At 31.9% G+C, this 19,372-nt stretch overlaps 1 protein-coding gene across 10 annotated transcripts in view; it reads right to left on the bottom strand.

Annotated features, from left to right (window-relative positions):
- LOC128888004 (protein cycle) overlaps nucleotides 1–19,372 on the bottom strand; it is a 101,767-nt gene continuing 82,395 nt past the window's right edge. For 8 of the 10 annotated variants that reach the window (XM_054144572.1, XM_054144580.1, XM_054144573.1 and 5 more), the window contains 10 exons: nucleotides 15,434–15,526; nucleotides 14,444–14,561; nucleotides 9,974–10,156; nucleotides 7,538–7,778; nucleotides 6,754–6,892; nucleotides 5,533–5,651; nucleotides 5,364–5,446; nucleotides 3,899–4,059; nucleotides 1,270–1,417; nucleotides 1–771 (listed from right to left, as the gene is read on the bottom strand). In XM_054144572.1, coding sequence (XP_054000547.1) covers nucleotides 587–771; nucleotides 1,270–1,417; nucleotides 3,899–4,059; nucleotides 5,364–5,446; nucleotides 5,533–5,651; nucleotides 6,754–6,892; nucleotides 7,538–7,778; nucleotides 9,974–10,156; nucleotides 14,444–14,561; nucleotides 15,434–15,526 — 1,470 coding nt within the window. In that variant the 3' untranslated portion in view covers nucleotides 1–586. Of the gene's footprint in view, nucleotides 772–1,231; nucleotides 1,418–1,437; nucleotides 3,677–3,898; nucleotides 4,060–5,363; nucleotides 5,447–5,532; nucleotides 5,652–6,753; nucleotides 6,893–7,537; nucleotides 7,779–9,973; nucleotides 10,157–14,443; nucleotides 14,562–15,433; nucleotides 15,527–19,372 lie in introns of those variants that run through there. The other 2 variants (XM_054144577.1, XM_054144579.1) reach the window with 2 other exon arrangements.

Below are 19,372 nucleotides of genomic sequence, written 5' to 3'. Positions count from 1 at the left end.
TTACAGTCTACTGAAAAGCCTTTTAATAATCTTGTACGTGACATTAAAAAAATATGTTTTATTTTCAAAGGTCATTTAAGTTTATCAACGAATCACCCTCGATGAAACTGTTTACGACGCGACGATTGCTTGAAGATTATGGCCACGAACTCCGGACCGATTTTTGTGTCTCATTCTCACACGAAATGAAGACAAAAGTTCACTTAAACTTATTCGATTAACTGTTCGTGTACGTTTGATATCCTGTTCTTGATCACAGAAATGATATGTCTATTAAATTAAACGCTCGACAATAACCGCATTCTTTAAACAGCACCGTCTCAGCACCAAACACGTTCTCAAATTATTTACAAAAATTGGAGAGGAGAACTTATGGAAATGTTCGATTACCAGAATTCCCAGAACGTGGAAACACAGGTATGATAAGACATCGATCACGTACTCAAACACAACGTAAAGAGAAATATCAACTTGGTCCTCACTTGATGCTGTGTACAGTGTACACAGTTCTCTAGGTACTAGGACAGTAAACGCGAGTCGCACTCCAGGCACTGAAGTTCACTGCTCTCGTCATGATTAAAATGTACTATGGAAGCGGCCAGGGTAAACCGGAAAAGTCCACGGGGCCACCTAAGCCTGCGTCGGCCTCTAGAAGGCTCATTATCACGGCCATCGCTGCCTCGTCGTTGCCATCCGACGGAACCGGGTTTGGTGATTCGTTTATCGTCGTACCACCGATCATATCCATCATGTCTTCATCAGGTGACGTTCCTACAAGGAGGGGCATTTTTATGTTATGGGCAACAGTCATCAATGTCTTGGCGTATTACGGTTATCAATGTCTTAAACGATATTGCTCTACCAAACGAATAATCGTATTACGGGCTTGATTGCTGGATGTTCGAACTTTTGATAATCCAAGCTATTGTGGTTCAACATTGAAAATATCCTGTATCAGTTTGTTGCTTCTGCGAGGAGATCAAAATTCAATAATAGATAGCAAACTGCGAAGGAATGCATATACCGTTAAATTTAATACACGTATTTCTTTTCTTCGATATGATTCGATATCTTTTTTTTTTATATTTAGTACGAACTTCCTTCGCCCAACTTCGCTCAAAGAAAAACAGCAATTCGCAATCGCGAAGACAATCGATCAAGATTTTCTTGATCTTGTTTTCTCTGAGCGGGCTAATCTTTCTTTGGTAAATCCGGCAATCACACTACACACCAAGAAAACGACTCCTTAGAGACAGTAATAGCTATGACCTTGGTCGTTCGCGATGCTGTTCAGCTGCAAGTTGTTTGCAATGTGGTTGTACGTTGGTGTAGGATTGCTGCTACTGTTGCTGCTACCTCTCGCCGATTGCGACACATCCTGCACTCTTTCTGGCGATGCGGTTGTGGTAATCTGGGACTAACAAGAACGAAGTTTCTTGCAAAATTTTGCGACATGAGCAATCTTAGACAATTCTATCGAAATATCGAGTTTCTATTTTCTAAATTAACCCTTTGCGGTCTGTCGCTCACTCGTCTTTCAGGTAGACTGATTTATTTTAAAGTGAAATCAACTCGTGAAATTGAATGTGTTCAATCAGGCGTATAAATGTATCAGTGATTCGTCGTTCGTTTCATTACTGGAGCAAACAAAATAAAGGAACATTTTGTCCAGTTCAAAATTCGGTTCAGGATGCCACAAAAGTAGTATATTTTTATTTATACAGTGGGTGTAGAATGTATTCGTACACCGATCAATTTTCCAAAAAACTTTTGTGTGAAATTGTAGTTTCTTAACATCTTTTTTTGTAATCAATGGTATTTTACATATTCTCGAAAGTCTCTAAGATACAGTGTGGATATAGTCCAAACAATATTTACTAGTTAATATAATTTGTGAAATTAACAAAAAAAATGGGAAAACTGGTAAAAGTATAGAAGCAATAAATATTTGTACGATTTTTATGACGATTAAACACATTAGTTTATTGCTCCTTGCGAATTAGAAAACACCAAATTTCCAGTAAAGTACTTTTAAAAATGGCTCTAATAGAGGAATCGAAGAAGATCCCACTTCGAATAACTAATAATTTAGTTAATTTAATGCTTAGAAGAGTTGCAATAATTATAAAATCAAAAGGAAATCCCACGAAGGAAGTATTATATACTTGTAAATTAATGTAAATTTCTTTTTTTTTTTAATGAAGTTTTAAAACTTAAACAGTTGTGCGAATACTTATTTCTTCAATATTTCTATCGATTAATTGTTTTTTGTGTGTGTTAATTTCGTAACTTACATAAATAGCTATTTTGTTTGTACTCTATCTATCTATTCTAGAGATTTTCGAGAATATGTAGAATGTCATTGTTTATAAAAAATAAGTTAATAAATTACGATTTTACATAATTATTTTTGGAAATTGATCGGTGTACGAATACTTTCTACACCCACTGTATATGTAACAGTCACTTTGAGTATGATCAAGGATCAGGGTGCCTTTAAAGGGATGAAATGCTTTCAATTATATCTCAATGACAGTAGCAGACCATGGTATTTTCGCAGTAAACATAAAAGAGAATTTATTGTCACAGTAAATCGTATTAGGTCTGGGCATCATAATCTTGCTGGCTCTCTTGCCCGCATTAAGATAATAAGCGACCCTAAATGTAAATGCAGCTATGAAATCGAAGACATCAATCATGTGATTTGGCAATGCAGGCTCTACGATAGTTCAAGGACCAAGCTAATTAAGAAGCTCCAAAAAATGAAACTGTCTCCCACTTAATGTTGAATCGCTTGTTGCGAAACCTAATATTGCAGCTTGTCTATGTATTTTTGATTTCTTAAAAGAATGTAAACTGTGGATATAATGTACACGTAAACTGTATTATACATACTACTGTATATATGAACCTTATCTGAGGTTTTTAAATAATAAAAAAAAAAAAGAAAGTATTTCGTATCATATTAGATGGGTATGCGTAGACTTGTGTAGCTGTGGGTAACTGTTCACTCTACCTCCATCAGCATCTTTCTCGATAAAGTTTGCAATGTCGACTAAACGTTGAGACACTTTGTTTGGGTATTCGATGTTTGGATTGGCTGGAAAGTTCCAGCAAAGAAAACTCTTAACTCATACTCTTATGTCTTCACCAAGAAATTGACGACGGTTAAGAGCATTAGGATAAAATAAAAGGTGTGCGATACAGGAATGTGTAGATGTAGCCACAAATAAATTAATTTGTAGCGATATGGATAAATTTGACCATGAGATGTTACCTTGCGACGAACATAGCTTCAGAAATTGATAATAACCTAGCATTCGACTGTTAATAATTTTTACTACATTTAGTTAAAATTGATGTACAATTAAAGTGCTTAGAGTTAGACGAAGTTGAATATAGGTTGACGAATTTCACCTTTTTGACCATTTCTGTGCGAGTAGAAAAATGTTTATCTGTTTATTTCTGTTTTATTAAATGATACTTTGAGTTACTTTTTTAATGACGTTTTCTCAAGAGAAAATAAACTCAATTGTATAAACCTCTTTGACAGCCACCAAATTAAGCCGCTTGTATAAAAATATTGAACAGAATTGGTCTCTTTAGTTTAGAATTCAATTAAAACCTTCTAAATTTATGCAGCCTGTTCCTCTTCAATGGGTATCGATGAGAGCACCTGAAATTTGGTTTGAAACTTTTACTTTAAGATGATAATTTCATATTATAAATATTCTTTGACCGCAAAAGGTTAACATAAGAGGCGTTAATAGAAGTGTACCAATGAAATTAAATTGTAATTTTCCCCTTGTCTGAAGCGAATGTTTCTATCGGAAGAATTTGGAGTGTATAAATTCGATTGAGACGCAGGTGAGTTGGAATGGGTTCGTAGGGTATCTACCTCGGTATTTAACAAAGTAGGTTCTGGTCCTGGCACAGGACTGCTACCGGAAGAAGAATCCTCTCCGCGTCTTTGAAGGTCCAGAACCTCTTCCGCTATTTGTCGTCCGATTTTACTTACCTCTACGTGGCTTGAGATCAATCTTTCTAATCCACCGTTACCTACAGAGAAAATTATAAACAATTAGTCGATTACTATTTTCTAACACGAATAGTATTCTTGTGAGAATACAACTCCAATCTGCACTCTAAGGACTGAAAATTTTCACAATAATTTTTTCTAATATAATTTGAGATTGCACTTTATTAAAGGACAGTGTTAGGCTTGTAAGAAACACTGGGTTGGAGAAATAAGTAGCGATACTTTTAACTTGATAACCAGGCGAGAACATTCCTAAAAGTGAACTTAATATTTGTAATTTCGATATTTGTTTACAAATGAAAATTAAAAAATCGGAGTCACCAAGAATGCATATCTGTTTTTTTTATACATTGAATCCTTTTGTCATTCTACTATCTATTGAAGAAAATCCTCAAATGCTTTATTGATTACATTCTGTACATTTTATTCAACGCTTTTTAATTGTTTACATTATTTAATTAAGGTGACCTCTGATATGAGATATATTCAAGTTCTATACATTTTATAGATCACTAAAGGGACGGATAGGAATGCACATGCACCATTGCATTTATAAAAAAATGTGGTCGTGCAAATATACAGGGTGTCCAAAAAATGTTGTAACACCTTGAAATGGGTGGTTCGGAAGGTGATTTGAAACAACTTTTTCCTTAGCGAAAATGTTGTCCGAGGCTTCGTTAAGGAGATATTAAAGGAAAACACTGACCAATCAGAGCGCGCGTATACTGTTGAAGCGGCCGCGGTAGCGAGGGCTACGTGCTGAGCGGCCGCGTCCAATGTCCTTCGATACGCGTCGAGTCACTTGTTCGCGTACGAGCACGGCCGCTTAGCACATAGCCTTCGCTACCGCGGCCGCTCCAACGGTATACGCGCGCTCTGATTGGTCAGTATTTTCCGTTAATATCTCCTCAACGAAGCCTCGGACAACATTTTCGCTAAGGAAAAAGTTGTTTCAAATCACCCCCCGAATCACCTCTTTCAAGATGTTACAACATTTTTGGGACACCCTGTATATGTATAGTACTCCGTAAATCATTCATCTTCTTCTTTTGACATTTTTCTCTAACAGGATTAATAATGTAGTTACAACTTGCTACATTCACTAGGTCCACCTTGTATTTGAGCAAATAATTTTCACAATAATACTTCTAGGAATTTTCCACGACTTTTTTTCGACAGGTATAAATATTAGGAATTTTGAGTTTTTTTTTTGTAAAGGTGTTTCCACTTGACTACCAGATTAAATACGTACTTAGATCCAAAACATTTTACAAGGATTAACGTTCTTTACGTTGGAGATATATTTAATATATTTTACTCTTACTTTGCGTGAAATAGTCGTAGTTGCCCTGAACGCTGGAATCCTCAGATCTATTTCCGCTATTTGTGGTCGAACGAGGGTCACAGCTGCACACAGATCAGTTTCATTCATAAAAGCGCTTACATACGTTCCATCTTACTAGAACATCGTACAAAATATCGTTGATACTTACGAAGTAACAGAATTTTTAGCTATTAGGTACTCGATATCTTTGGTCCACGGATTTCTGAACGATTTCCATTCGGATTGAAGGTTCACGAAGCTGGAACCCTTGGTTCTAAACCTGTATATCTGAAGAAATCCATCCGATTTCGTTACGAACATTTGCAATTAATAGTTATAATAATATTTGATAAAACTTTACCATAAGAAATTATTTTTGGTCGTGTACGTCGAAATACATTACGTGAATATTATTAAACAGAAATATCAAGTAACGTAACTGCCTGCTCTTTCAAAAAGTGATATGAATATACATGTACGTAGTCAATTATAAGTGTGTATGCAGCAATATTAGTATTCATTTATTGAATATATGCGTTGCAAAAAATGTAGTATTCAAAATAAAATTTGTGCAGTTATAAATCATAATAATTTTAAAACTTAAAGCTAGGAAATATTATTGAATGGGATTAATTAAAACGAAAAGAAAAGATCATAGAAGATTATATTCTGCGGAGAAAGAAAGAACTAAATTCTACTTATTCGTAGTACCATATTCTCTGTAACCCAGAATTGTTCTCCATACTCCCTTCAATACACATACACATGTACTTTAATTTTCTCTAGTTTCTACAATTGTCATTTTAATTAAATTTCTACAACATTTTACGTTTTTCTTTTAGTTTTATAATTATTATAATTTATATCGCTACAAATTTATTTTACATTCTATTTTCTTGTACCTGAAGAGGGTCAAAATTTAGGCCAATGTAATGCATTGAAATAAATGAATAATTGGCGTGAGTGTCTATACACTCTTATTACTAATTACACGTAAATTTAAATTACTAAACATAGTCAAGGTTCACGAGTTTGAGATCTTCGTCAGAAGAAGCAAAAGTGAATATTCAGCTTCGAGTGAACAGTATATTTGCCGAACACGTCAATTGTGTCTGTGATGCGTTGGAAATTCCAAACAACGATCACAATCATTGCGTAATATTCGACATAAGAGATACAGTTCTACGTTGTGAATCGGAAAATCTAATCGCTGTCAACCAGAAACAATACATAAATAAACTTTTCCTTCGTGAAGTTCGCTATTTCAAAACAAGTACAAAAATATATCATTTTACTTAAACAAAGTTAATGACTATTAAAGAGTCTTCATATTTTAATTTAGATATTAAAAAAAGCCACCATTCTATGATTCTTTGAATATTCAATTTACCTGCGTGGTGACGCATTCAGTGGCCTGAAGAGCAGCTTTGTGAGATTCCGCGAGATGAGGTATATCATCGTGATGATAGTACTCGTACATGCTCGTACCGAGGAGCTCTTGCGGTAGAAAACCTAATACTAAGGTAGCCCTGAAAATATTTATCACTGTCAATAACTTTATGAGTAATGACTGTAACAGTACATTCTTAACGCAACTCTTCGATATCTCGAAACATTAATGATTGAACAGAAAGAGAATGGAATAATAGAATATTCATTGGGAAGGTAGTCTACTTGTACGAAATTATTAAAATTTATTTTCGTCTTGGGACTAGTTTGATATGTTTGTTGCAATTTCAGTTAAACGTAAATAAGAGATATACAAAAAAATAAAATTTGAAATAATATACACGAAAATGAAGTTGAGGCATTTCTTGTAATTTCATTCTTGTGTATACTATTTGAAATTTGTCCTTTTTCTTCTTATTTCACTTCTCAATTTATAGTAACTTATAGTAAGAAATTTATAGTAACTCATCCTAAGACTAAAATGAGTTCGTATCGCGCTATGAACACCCTATTCAATTTTTACGCGAGATAAAATACATAATTACAATATATCACTGAACAATTCACGAAAATGGAACTACCACGAGATATAAAAGAATTATTATAGTATCATTTATAATTTACATAATTTCACTGTCTAAACTATTAGATGTCTCGAGAAATAAAATTAATCGATTAGATGAGCCTCCAATTATTTAATGCCAAAGTTGTTGACAAAATATTACCTTTGATCAACGAATAGGAATTTCCCATCCATTGCGTGTCGCGAAATAAATTTTATAGGCCTTAATCGTGGCTTCTTAGGCAAGGACGCAGGTATTGTGGACTGCAAACGACCGACTGCTACCAAACAGGATAAATTGCAAGCATCCCCATCCCCGTCACCTTCCTGTTCCTCGAGGTCGATTTTTGCTGGTGCCCAAGATTTTAGGTAACCAGTGCACTGAATCACACAGTACTTCCAATCTGTGAAAATACGCGTTGAAATTGATTTTTATTACACAGTAAAGTACAACGCTATTCCATTCGATTTAGTTATTATAAATGAAAGGAACCAATGCATAGGTTGTACAATATTTTTGGATGAGCCGGACTTTTTTTTTAATTCACTTTTTACTCATTCATACTGATGAAATATAAAGTAAATTTACAGAGACAGACTAGACAACAGATAGAAGTATTACAAATTATTTATTCTTTTTTAGTTATTAGGGGTGGTAAGGGGATTATTTCTTTTACTTTATGAAATATTCTATAACTCATTGCAATCTTTTATGTAATATAAATATATATATTGATTTATGTTCAGGAAATTAGCATTTGTCATACTATTTTATGTAGAATGACATATATTATTATTATTAATATTATTATGTATAATAATATACATAAATGTTTTCTGAAAAGCTTCGTCATTGAACGTCAAGATTTCAAGATTTCAAAAGTTTGAATTATTTTTCGTACTTCCAATCTACAAACTAAATATTATACATAAAATCACCATACTATCATTTTCTATTATTTATATATTTGGAATTAGAATATTATTTACATTTGTTATGTATCATTTTCCATTGATATAAAAATTTGCCTAACATTGGAAAGAAGTGTACGATTAGAAATAGAAATGTAGAAAAAGAATGTACAAGAAGAAAGGTATTTAAAGGGATCCTTTCACCGGTCACCGAAATGGTGTCCACTTTTCACCTTTGACGAGTCGCGCGGCAAATATTCGTATCGAGATATTTCAGGAATGAGGAAAAGGAGTCAGAGATGCTATAAGTCCTTTACTGATGCATGTTTAATACGCCCTCGTAGCGTTGCATATTTTTAAAATTGTTATAAATGTTTTCCTGAATGATAAAAGGTTATATATTTCATAATCAGGGTTTCACAAATTATTTTTGTTTATAGATTTATTTATGTTTGAAAACAGTTATCACTTTAAATCCAAACGTCATGGAAAAATAAATACTTCTTTATTTATTTTAACTACAAAAAATATCAGCTTTTTATTCTACAAACATTTCATGACTCTTCTTACAAAATTAAACTCGTATTTTTTAGAATATTGCAATTTATCTACTTTATGCATTTAAATTTACGTCTGACAAGAAGTTAAAGCAAGGTTTGTATAAAAATTTCTTCGAAATCTTTGACAATTAAATGACGAATATTGTTAAGAGATTATTTTCCGTTAAGATAATTTTAAGATATTATGAAAACATTCATCGTTATGAAAAGAACAATATATTTCCAGTCTTATCTACCTGGTTCGTGGACAAAAAAAAACTCCAGTTATTGTTACGACCGGATAATGGGCTCTCTTTTCATCGAAAATACGGAATCAACTTCCGGGAAAACGCAACGAAACGACTGTAATCCGCGAATGTCTAGGCAAACATTTATTGCCACTCGTTAATTTGTTTTATAATAAGTTACGTAAAGTATCCTTTTCCAGCTGTTACAAATTTTTCCACTTGTACTCAGGACTATCAAAGCCTCGCGTTGAAAAGATACGTTGTCTTATTTGATCATAAAGGATAACAGTTTGTAAGCAAAAATTATTCAATCCAACTTTTCGGTCTTGGTTTTAACTTCTTTTCTGATTATATTATCTCAAAAGATTCCATCTTTTGTATTTTAAGATTTTTTGGATGTCTTTATGACATTTAATATTTGTCATTCACAGAGCTTGTCGGTTTTATATCATAATAAATATTCAGACAGAAAATTGGTATATGCCTGTTCATATAACAATTTTAAAAATATAACACATGACTATTCCTTTATTTTCCTAATAACTAAATTAATCAAATTAGTTGCACTTCCTTTCATTCTAATTTTGTCATTAATTATTGTTTCTTTTCGATTCCTATTGTTTATTTAACTCCTATATATTCACCTAACTCCACATTTTCGTTTAATTTCTAGAATAACAATTTTGTTCTGTAAAACTAAAAGTGTGTTTCAAAAACCAGAAACCTTAACGTAACTTTAGGCATTAACAACATTTAATACTGAAAATTATTCTTTGCAACTATTTATGTTTATATAATCTTTGCTCTAACTGATCTATAATTCTTATTGAATTTGCCGAAGGCAATTCTTTGAAGCAGACGAATATTTATTTGATTTGTAATTAATGCAAAACTGCTTACCGACGTTTTGTTGCTTTTTTCGTCGATGACAGCCGCTGGTAGTGTCAGCTTCCTCTTTTACTTGTAACTTGCCACAACGAACACTTTCCACTTTTCGTTTCATCCTACAAAAAAAAGACCTCCGAACACCTGGACAGAGTCTCGATACACCTTGTGGTACGTCCGTCTTCACTGGTAACATTGCTGCAACAATAAGAAACAAAAATACACTTCTTTTTAGTCAGTACAGTAACTTAGATTTCATGTCGCAACTGAAAAAGATGATAGAATTACTTTGTATCAAATTCACATCAGTGCCAATTCATAATTGTTTATAGCGAGTTTTTCAGAAGTAGCATTAGGATTTTATTTTCTAATAAAACATATATGGTATGGGATATATCAGATATTTTTATTTTAAATGAAAATGTACGTGATTATAATTAGAAATGATTATTCGAAAAGAGAATTTTGTTATTTAAAAGAGCTTTTGGGATTCTTTTTTTGAATAACAAAATTGAATTGTAATCTTGTATATTTTTATGTAAATATATGAATATTTGTAAGAACGTTTGGCTTAATTTATAAATCTCTACATATAACGTTTTTATTTTATGTATAAGATCTATCTTATTATCATTGCCTTCAAATTTGATATAAACGTAGGAAAATGTTTTTCCGTGCTGTTCAAATTACCAATAATAATATTGCTTTTTATTATTTACTGCAATCGAATTATACGTATCTTTTAAATCGTCATGTAACGCTGTGACATATTCGCTTTCTTGAATACTTGTATGTCTATCGAATCAACGCAATCTACACTGCCACATAATCCAGCAAAAGGAAAGTAATCGCATCTTACAATACTGACGCGACGTTATCAGTAACTGTGGGCGTGTTGATGGCATATGCAATCACTGTTATGGCCAATCCATAATCGTCGCTTTCCATAATGTTCAGCGAACATCGACGTTATATAATTAATCTTGATGCATTGTAAGTATTGTAACATGTGGCAAAGCAGCTAGTTCCCGGTATTCCGTTCCAATCGAAATGTCGTAACAATGATTATGTATTTCGCTTTGTTCCTCACGTGGGCATACCTAATTAACGTACTAATCTCTCTAATCTAACGAGTAAAACAACCTTTACTAAAATCGATATTAATGCCAGTTCGAAGTATCTTCGCTGCATTGTATATTTTTATTTTCACATTTACTGTCTAAGAACTTCTCCAAAAACAAATTCAAGTTTAATATTTTGTAGAATATTTGTTACTATTTTCTACTATTCCAACAACTTTCTTAATACATTATACTCAATTTTCAATTAGTTTACTGAACATGTGTGTGCATGATATAATGTATAACATACAATATACAACATAATATATTATATACTACATATAACATATAATATATAATATATATTATATAATGACCATAATATATAATACAATAATAAAAATTTTCAAAATAAAAAAATACCCTCTTAATTTTCGTGTTTAATCAGTATAAAATGACAGCTTGTGATATAAACAGTTATAACTTTGGCAATATACGATTTTGTAAAATAAGAGGTGGAAATATTGAAAGAACTTTAAACAACAAGGATATTAAGAAATAAAACTTATATTTTAATTCAGAAAAAAATATCTTAATATTCTACAAATCCTAACAAATAATCTAACTTCAAGCTGTTTCCAGTGAAAGGAGATGACTAGTTGGTCTTCATGTGCATTGAACCTGACAACTGCCGATACTTGTCATGACTGTTGCTGTTGTAGAAAGGTTGTGACGTTTCCATAAATAAGCTTTCAGAACTATCGATGGATGATCCTCGAGAATTTGAAAGGAAGAATCGATGACTATTAACATCGCAGCAACAAGTGTCAACAGTAGGATATCGAGGACCTCTAGAACTCTAAGATTCTTCGTAAGATGTACGTACACTCGCGCTCATAAGTATGTAGACACTTCTCCAATTAGAAGAAGGTGTAGATATACATAGATGTAGAAATTAATTCTGTACTTCTATATTCAATTATTTGTAACTCTAGTTATCTCTGTAAGTTTCAACCTCATGGTTATTGCAACGCATCTATATGAACTTTCGTAGTAATAAAGGATATTCAAATTTTGCTTTTTGTTATTCTTCTACAATCAAAAAAAGAGTAATAATAATAAGCAAAAATTTATGGCTACCAATCATCGTGTATACATATATATATATATTTATATATATACATACATTGTAATGGTCATCAGGTTAGAACTTAGATTATATAATATATTATAGATTCATTATAATCCAAATCAGGTGGAGAACCTAGAAGGTCGGTGACTTAACATGTAATAACAAAATGACGATTAAATATTTCTATTTAAACTAAAGTTACAAATGATTGAATATTGACACCTGATTCAAAAAGTTACGAATTTATTAACGAATATGACTAAAAATCAAACTAAAATAAAATTTTAATTAAAAATTTAAAAATCAACTAAAAATCATGGCTCTAGACAGGAATCCTTCCTTAAAATGCCACTCAAAACTTTAATAATTTACGATTTAATATTAATAAATATTACTAAATACACAACTAAAATAGAATTGAGCAACAGAAAATTTTACAATAATAATTTACAGCGTACGACATCAATTATTCATTGAAAGTAGCAAGTCTTCACATATTTATGAACGAGGGTGTATATCGATGCAAATATTCTAGGAATCCTGGCATTCGTACCGGTCATCTTAGCTTCTTTCCTCATTCAGACGAGTCTTTCGTAACGTCCTTATCGTACGGTGCTAATTCGAAGATATTTATCGACAGGCAGATGCTGCCGAACGACTGACATTTATCAGGGATAAACTGCATCGACAAATAATGCACGTCTGAATGGCCAACGGCAAGAACCAGCCGAGAGAATGTCGAAAGGTGTCATAATTAATGGATTCGTGTGTAGAAAGTCGACGAAGCCAATCGACAAAAATGATCTCCCCGTAAGACCAGAGTTACGGTATTTGAAATGCAGCAATAGTATTCTGTGTTCTGCTTGTATAAATCACGAAAAGAATGCTTCCAGTTAACATTACTGAAATTTGCGATTATATTATCAGACAATAATTGAAGTTGATTGGTAACGGGAGGTCGTAAGTTTAGAATTAAATTCTGAGAATTCGTTTAATGTTCTAATTAAGACGTATGGAATCTGATAAGTAATATATGCTTGTTAGAGATATGGTACTGTGCACTTAGAATTTTGATTTCAAATCTCTGTTCTCAAATTTTAGATTTTAGATTTTAGATTTTAGATTTTAGATTTTAGATTTTAGATTTTAGATTTTAGATTTTAGATTTTAGATTTTAGATTTTAGATTTTAGATTTTAGATTTTAGATTTTAGAAAATAAATGAGAAGCATAGAATTAAGTCTTTTGTACGACGTATTGTTTTAAACAAAAATAAGGCTTTCAATTTCATTAAGATCGAGTGCACTTAATTTTTCAATTAACGAATTTATAAATTAACAATTCAATTCATGTTGTTAGTAACAATATGAAACAGTTAGTTCTTTTGAGATTTAACATTTACATGTGTCAACTTTATAATGATTGACAATATTCTCGCTTGTATAGTATTCAGTAGATCAAGAGATGCATGATCAGACATCACGGAGGTCTGACTTTTCATTTGTTTTGGAAGGCGTGTTTGATTTTTTTGACTTTCATTTAATTATAAGTAATTTGCACTATCATTACGTTACTAACATAGTTAATGAAACAAGAAATGCAAGTCACGATCTTGTCAGTGTCAAAGGACACAAACACGAACAGACAAAAAAGATTAACAATCATCTACCACTTTCGCTTTTTATCTTCATTGTTACAATTAATATTATATTTGTCGTTTATGTTTCTCTGAAATATTTAATTACTAAATACAAATAAGTTTAAATTGAACACTTTTTATCGTAACAAAAATACAATGCAATTTATTATATATTTAATGGATTATATCCATTAATAAATTGATTTGATTTATTTTACAGTTTAGAAAATATTTATTATCAACGCCCCTATTATAGGGAATCAAACGAATATATTGAAATTAGATTTAGAGAATTAGCTAAAAAAGTGGAAGAACAAAGACTAACCATGTTACTAAGGCAATTGTTTTCGACAGAATTTGTTTCATTGATATCTGTAAATGATCATCTTGTATAATAATGAATGTATTATTAGTAGATTGCGGATTTTTATGCATTTATAGGAAATTTTAATATGCAAGAAACTATAAAATGTACACAGTATGCAATAATATAAACAAATATTAAAGGTATAGTTTATATTATAATATTTGCAGAGTAAACTGAATTCCTATTTAGGTTCAATTTTTATAGATACGTTAGCAAAGATTTTATTTTGCGTAAATATCCGCAGTCCAATTATTAGGAATTGATTCTAGTGAAACAGTAGTACATACTTTTGGCGTCTATTAAACGTTCACGTGGACTGAGATCCGAAGAAGATAACTGTTCCTTCACCTTGGCAACATCTTTAGGGTGCAGGATATCGAACCAACTTTGACCCAACAGGTCGCCCTGCGCAAAAATAAAGTTCATCCAAATAAAGCCTTTCTAGGTTCTCATCGTCGTCTTGTTCAAGTGCTTTGCAATAACAAAACGATTAATGTTTGCTCCTTTCATTTTATTGCAAGCAATTATGTAAATGCGATAGGCACATTTCATTTCTATCTTAAACTTAACCTCCACTGACATTCATTTTATTGCTCGTATTTTATCAAGTCATTTTTTAAGTCTGCGCACATTTAACTATGTGAACTATTGGTTTTATAGGCATATGCGAACGTATTGCTATTATATAAATTGATACAGCATGAATTTTTGAAAATAAAATGTATAAAACTGACGACAATTGGATATATAGAACATTAGGTTGGAAGTGAAATTTTATTTATATTTCAGTATTGTCAATAAGTGATAATGGGTTAGTAAAATATGTAAATAAACATATTTTATATGAACTTACATAGATTTCCTCTAATTTCTGTATTACTATTATTTAACTCGATATATCAATCTTGTTAAATGAATTGTATTGTAGATTTTCATCTTCTTTTATAATATAAATAAAATATATTAAAATTGCACGAAATAGTGCGGTAGATGTAAAATATGAGTGTCAATATATTTTGTTAATGAACAACATTTGAGTGATTAAAAAATCGTTTTCTTGAAAAGTTTGAATTTAGTTTTCGTCCAGTATTCAAATATTGACCACTCACTTTATTCACAGAAAATAATCATACAGGAATTTCGTTGCTACATGGATGATTAATATTCAGTATACTTGCTATACTTCGGTATAATTCAATTTACTCGAACAAAAGTACGTAGACTTATGAAATGACCTGATACTGGTCAGTGACCAGTAGAAAACAGAGAGTGGTTACCTGAGAATAGTTGAGTGTCTGCAAAACAGACTCGGAAACGTAAAGAATTCTTCCGCGATCACAGCCCACCACGAAGACAAAACCCTCCGCGGCCTGAAACAGAAGAAATAGCCTTTGATTACGTCATCTAGATCAAATGTTTATTGCAATTCTGTGAGAAGGGCGTCGGGGAAATGAAATCGTCACTGATGACGGTACAACTGTATACATTTTGTACACCTTGGAATACACGGTCTGTCTAAAAAGAAACCGAACTTTTGCTAAAAAAAGAAAAAAGTACAAGTAAAGTTTTTACACACACGTTTATTTACTCAAAATAATCTCCCTCTGCGTCAAACCCAAAATTGAAAATTCCAATGAAAAGGGCAGCACATTATGGCAATATTTCGGAGATTCAGGCCGCTGTAACCGCCGTACTAAACGGGCTATCAAAACAGGAGCTGCAAAGGTCCTTCGAAATGTTAATTACGCGATCTTTTAGTTGTATTGACGCAGAGGGAGATTATTTTGAGTAAATAAACGTGTGTGTAAAAACTTTACTTGTACTTTTTTCTTTTTATAGCAAAAGTTCGGTTTCTTTTTAGACAGACCGTGTATACACAGTATAAACAATTGTCTTTCGATGGCTAAAAATTCAACAAATTGCTGTAAGAAGTTGTCCTCTAGTATTTAGAGGAGAATATTTTGTTTACAGGTATTAGAAGACAGGAATTCTTTTATTATTTATACAAATTTATTTTCATACCATGTGATTTTTATAGCTATGACGTTAAAACCCATTAAGTGCACTGGAATATATCTGTATATTTTTATAATAAAAAGTGGATACCCTCCACAAAATGGAGGGTAAATATCTTTATTCAAACTGAAGTTATAAACAACTGAATGTAAAAGCGCGATATCAATGTCTACACCTAATAATTGTCAAGTACTAGATTGTCTCAAAAGTTTCTTTCATTTTATTAATAAGTAATACATACACAATATTTTATGTCTAATGTTACATTATTTAATTGTGTACGATTCATTTTGTTCCATTACTGTTACAACATCAACATCTAAGAAATTAGATTGACTATTTGTATAAACACTACCGCACAAAATAATTGAGTGCAAATTACGAAAGAAACTTTTGGGACAATCTAATATGTCTACTCGCAATCTGTTAGAATATCAGCAATAAACAAAGTTAGCTATTGAACTTCATATAGCTAAATTGCAATGGTCATCTGGTTGACACTTAAGTCATGTATATAAATTCACTATAATGGATAAAATATCTTTACTTAATTACAGTTATAAATGATTGAACATAAAGGTTCAGAATTAATTTTTACACCTAATATCATCAGCCGTAGGCTAAGAGCAAGAGATCCATGTTATCCAGTAAGGAGTTTCTTCATTCCCACCCCTGTTCTCATCTTCGTAGACATTAGAAAGTACACGAGCACGATTTCAAGAACATTTGTCTCCCAATAGTAATAAAGGTAGTAAGTACCAATTATAAAACTGGTCCTCGAATGCCTGGGATAATCGTATTCCTTAGCGTGTAAATACCTGTGTGGATATCGAGGATATCGACTCGTCGAGTGGAGATCGCCTCGATCCGAACGTGAAATTCGATCGCATGTAAATCGCGCACTTGCGATGGCGAATTTACGGCTTTAAATACGTAGCAGCGTACTGACGTTAATGAATGTTGTATGCGACCGAAGATATATCGTTGCGGGCTTCGCAAACGTCGATTACGCAACCACAACGCACTTAGGCTAGCTGCTTTACCTAGCAAGAGATTGACGATACACATGCATACGATATTGACGCGCCGGTACTTCTGCTATCGTGATCGTTTGATAAAGATCCATGGACGCGAGGAATCAAACCTGACCGACCAATGATCGATACAGTAAGGAGCAACACTGAATCTGTCACGAAAATTTATCTGAAAAATATTTTTCATCGTTTGAATAATTTATACCGAGGGAAAAGTTTTATGACGTTTGGAGTGTGTTCTATTTTAAATTCAAATTAAAGGAATAGTTGAAATTCATCGAATTAGTTTTGTACCACAATCTTTTTGTACGTATAGTTAACGCTACTGTAACGCGATTGAATCGTACCATGTTAGGTGGAACTCGAAGTGAAATTAAGTACATACATATGTAGATCTCAGGCTAGTCAATCAGGCTGATGTGTTCTTTGTTACATAAATTGCATCTACAGAGCACCCTGTTATGATGAATACGGTTATCAAATATAATTTTGAAAATACAAAAGGCGTTAAGTATATGTTTATGTATTTCAAATTATTTTATTCAGTTCAAGATTTCTTGTAAGAACGTTATTAAAACAATGTAATTATACAATTTTAAAAGATTCTTTCATGGTATAAGAAATTGTTATTTGAAGTTTTTTTTGCACACTTCGTAGAATTAGTCTTGGAGATCCTCAAGAATAATTAGTTTTTCAATTCTGCTCCATTCAGAATGAATTAAATCGACACAAATAAAATTCAATTAATATTAGCAAGCCTCATAATTGAACTGCGGATTTTATGCATTTATGATGCAAGAAAATATGACAAATATATGCTAAATGTACTTCAAAGGTATATGAACATATGCAAGACGAAATATTAGTATCATTATATTAATTAATGGAATATATTCTGCATACAGTCAGTCCCATAAGTATCGAAGAAAGTGTAGATGATAAGTTTTGATTAAAATAAGTTTAATATAAGTTTTAATATAAGATATAAGTTTTGATTAAATGATAAGTTTGATGTTTCCAAATAAATGTTCGATTATAAATATATACACGAATAAACTTTACACATATATTTAAACATATATTTACATATATATTACACGTATATTTGTAATGAAACATTTATTTGCAAACATTATATCAACGTATATCAATTGTATATTATGTATAGTTTGTACATGTTTACTATATTAAAATATAAAATCCACAGTCTACTCATTATTGATTCCATTACATTTAGCCAACACATGATCAGGATAGACGTTGATGTCTTAAAATTCAATCCTGATAATATAAAAAATAAGTAGTATTCAAAAATATTAAGCAGACATAGAACGTTATAAACTATGTACAGGTAAGTTCAAAATGCAACAAAATGTTATGTTTGCTTGAAACATTGACCTTTACTAAAATTTAGATAAGTACATGAAATAATATTTGAACTTTTCTTAGACAACTTATTATTCTGATTACATCCACAGTAAAATGTGGCGATGAAATCGTCACGATCTAGAGCTGCGTGACAGTATCTGACAAATTATGATTCCATAGAGACATTTGCTCAGAAGATCATCCGAAGGTCAATATATTACACATGGCTAAATTTATCTTTTAATCAGCTCCAATATTACAGTAATGAAAATACATCATCTCATACGACATTATCGATCGGTCATCGATTAGTCTACGACTACTTGACAATTCAGTATTACATAATTAATCTAACAGATCATCGAAACGTTTCACAGCATCACATGGAAGGCACGATCTGCTAGTAAAGTTTTATCGATGAATCCAATACTCTATATGGCTATAAGAGGCCCTGAAAAAATTGAAATTGAGTCACTTCCTCCTTTTCGAAGTCGGTTAAAAAATTAATTGTATCGATTAAAGAAACCGATTCTGAAGTAGCGTTTTACATTGCAAAACATGATTTATTTCATGTTTGTATGATAACCACCTTGTAATAGAACATGGAGGAACGGATCGAATGATTAATGAACTAAACGATGAACAAAAATGTAATGTAGGGATTGATACAAAATTTTCTGGAAAACTGTGAAGCATACCAGAAAAAGAAGAGTGAAAAGAAGAAGTAGTAGTAAAAGTAATAGATTTTCAGCATTTAAATAGTTACTGTAAAGTGGATTTAGATGATTTCTAATTTTA

Source organism: Hylaeus anthracinus, unplaced genomic scaffold (genome assembly GCF_026225885.1).
Source record: "Hylaeus anthracinus isolate JK02 unplaced genomic scaffold, UHH_iyHylAnth1.0_haploid 11989, whole genome shotgun sequence".
Taxonomy (NCBI): Eukaryota; Metazoa; Arthropoda; class Insecta; order Hymenoptera; family Colletidae; genus Hylaeus; species Hylaeus anthracinus.
This window is presented reverse-complemented; position numbering and strand designations above follow the sequence as displayed.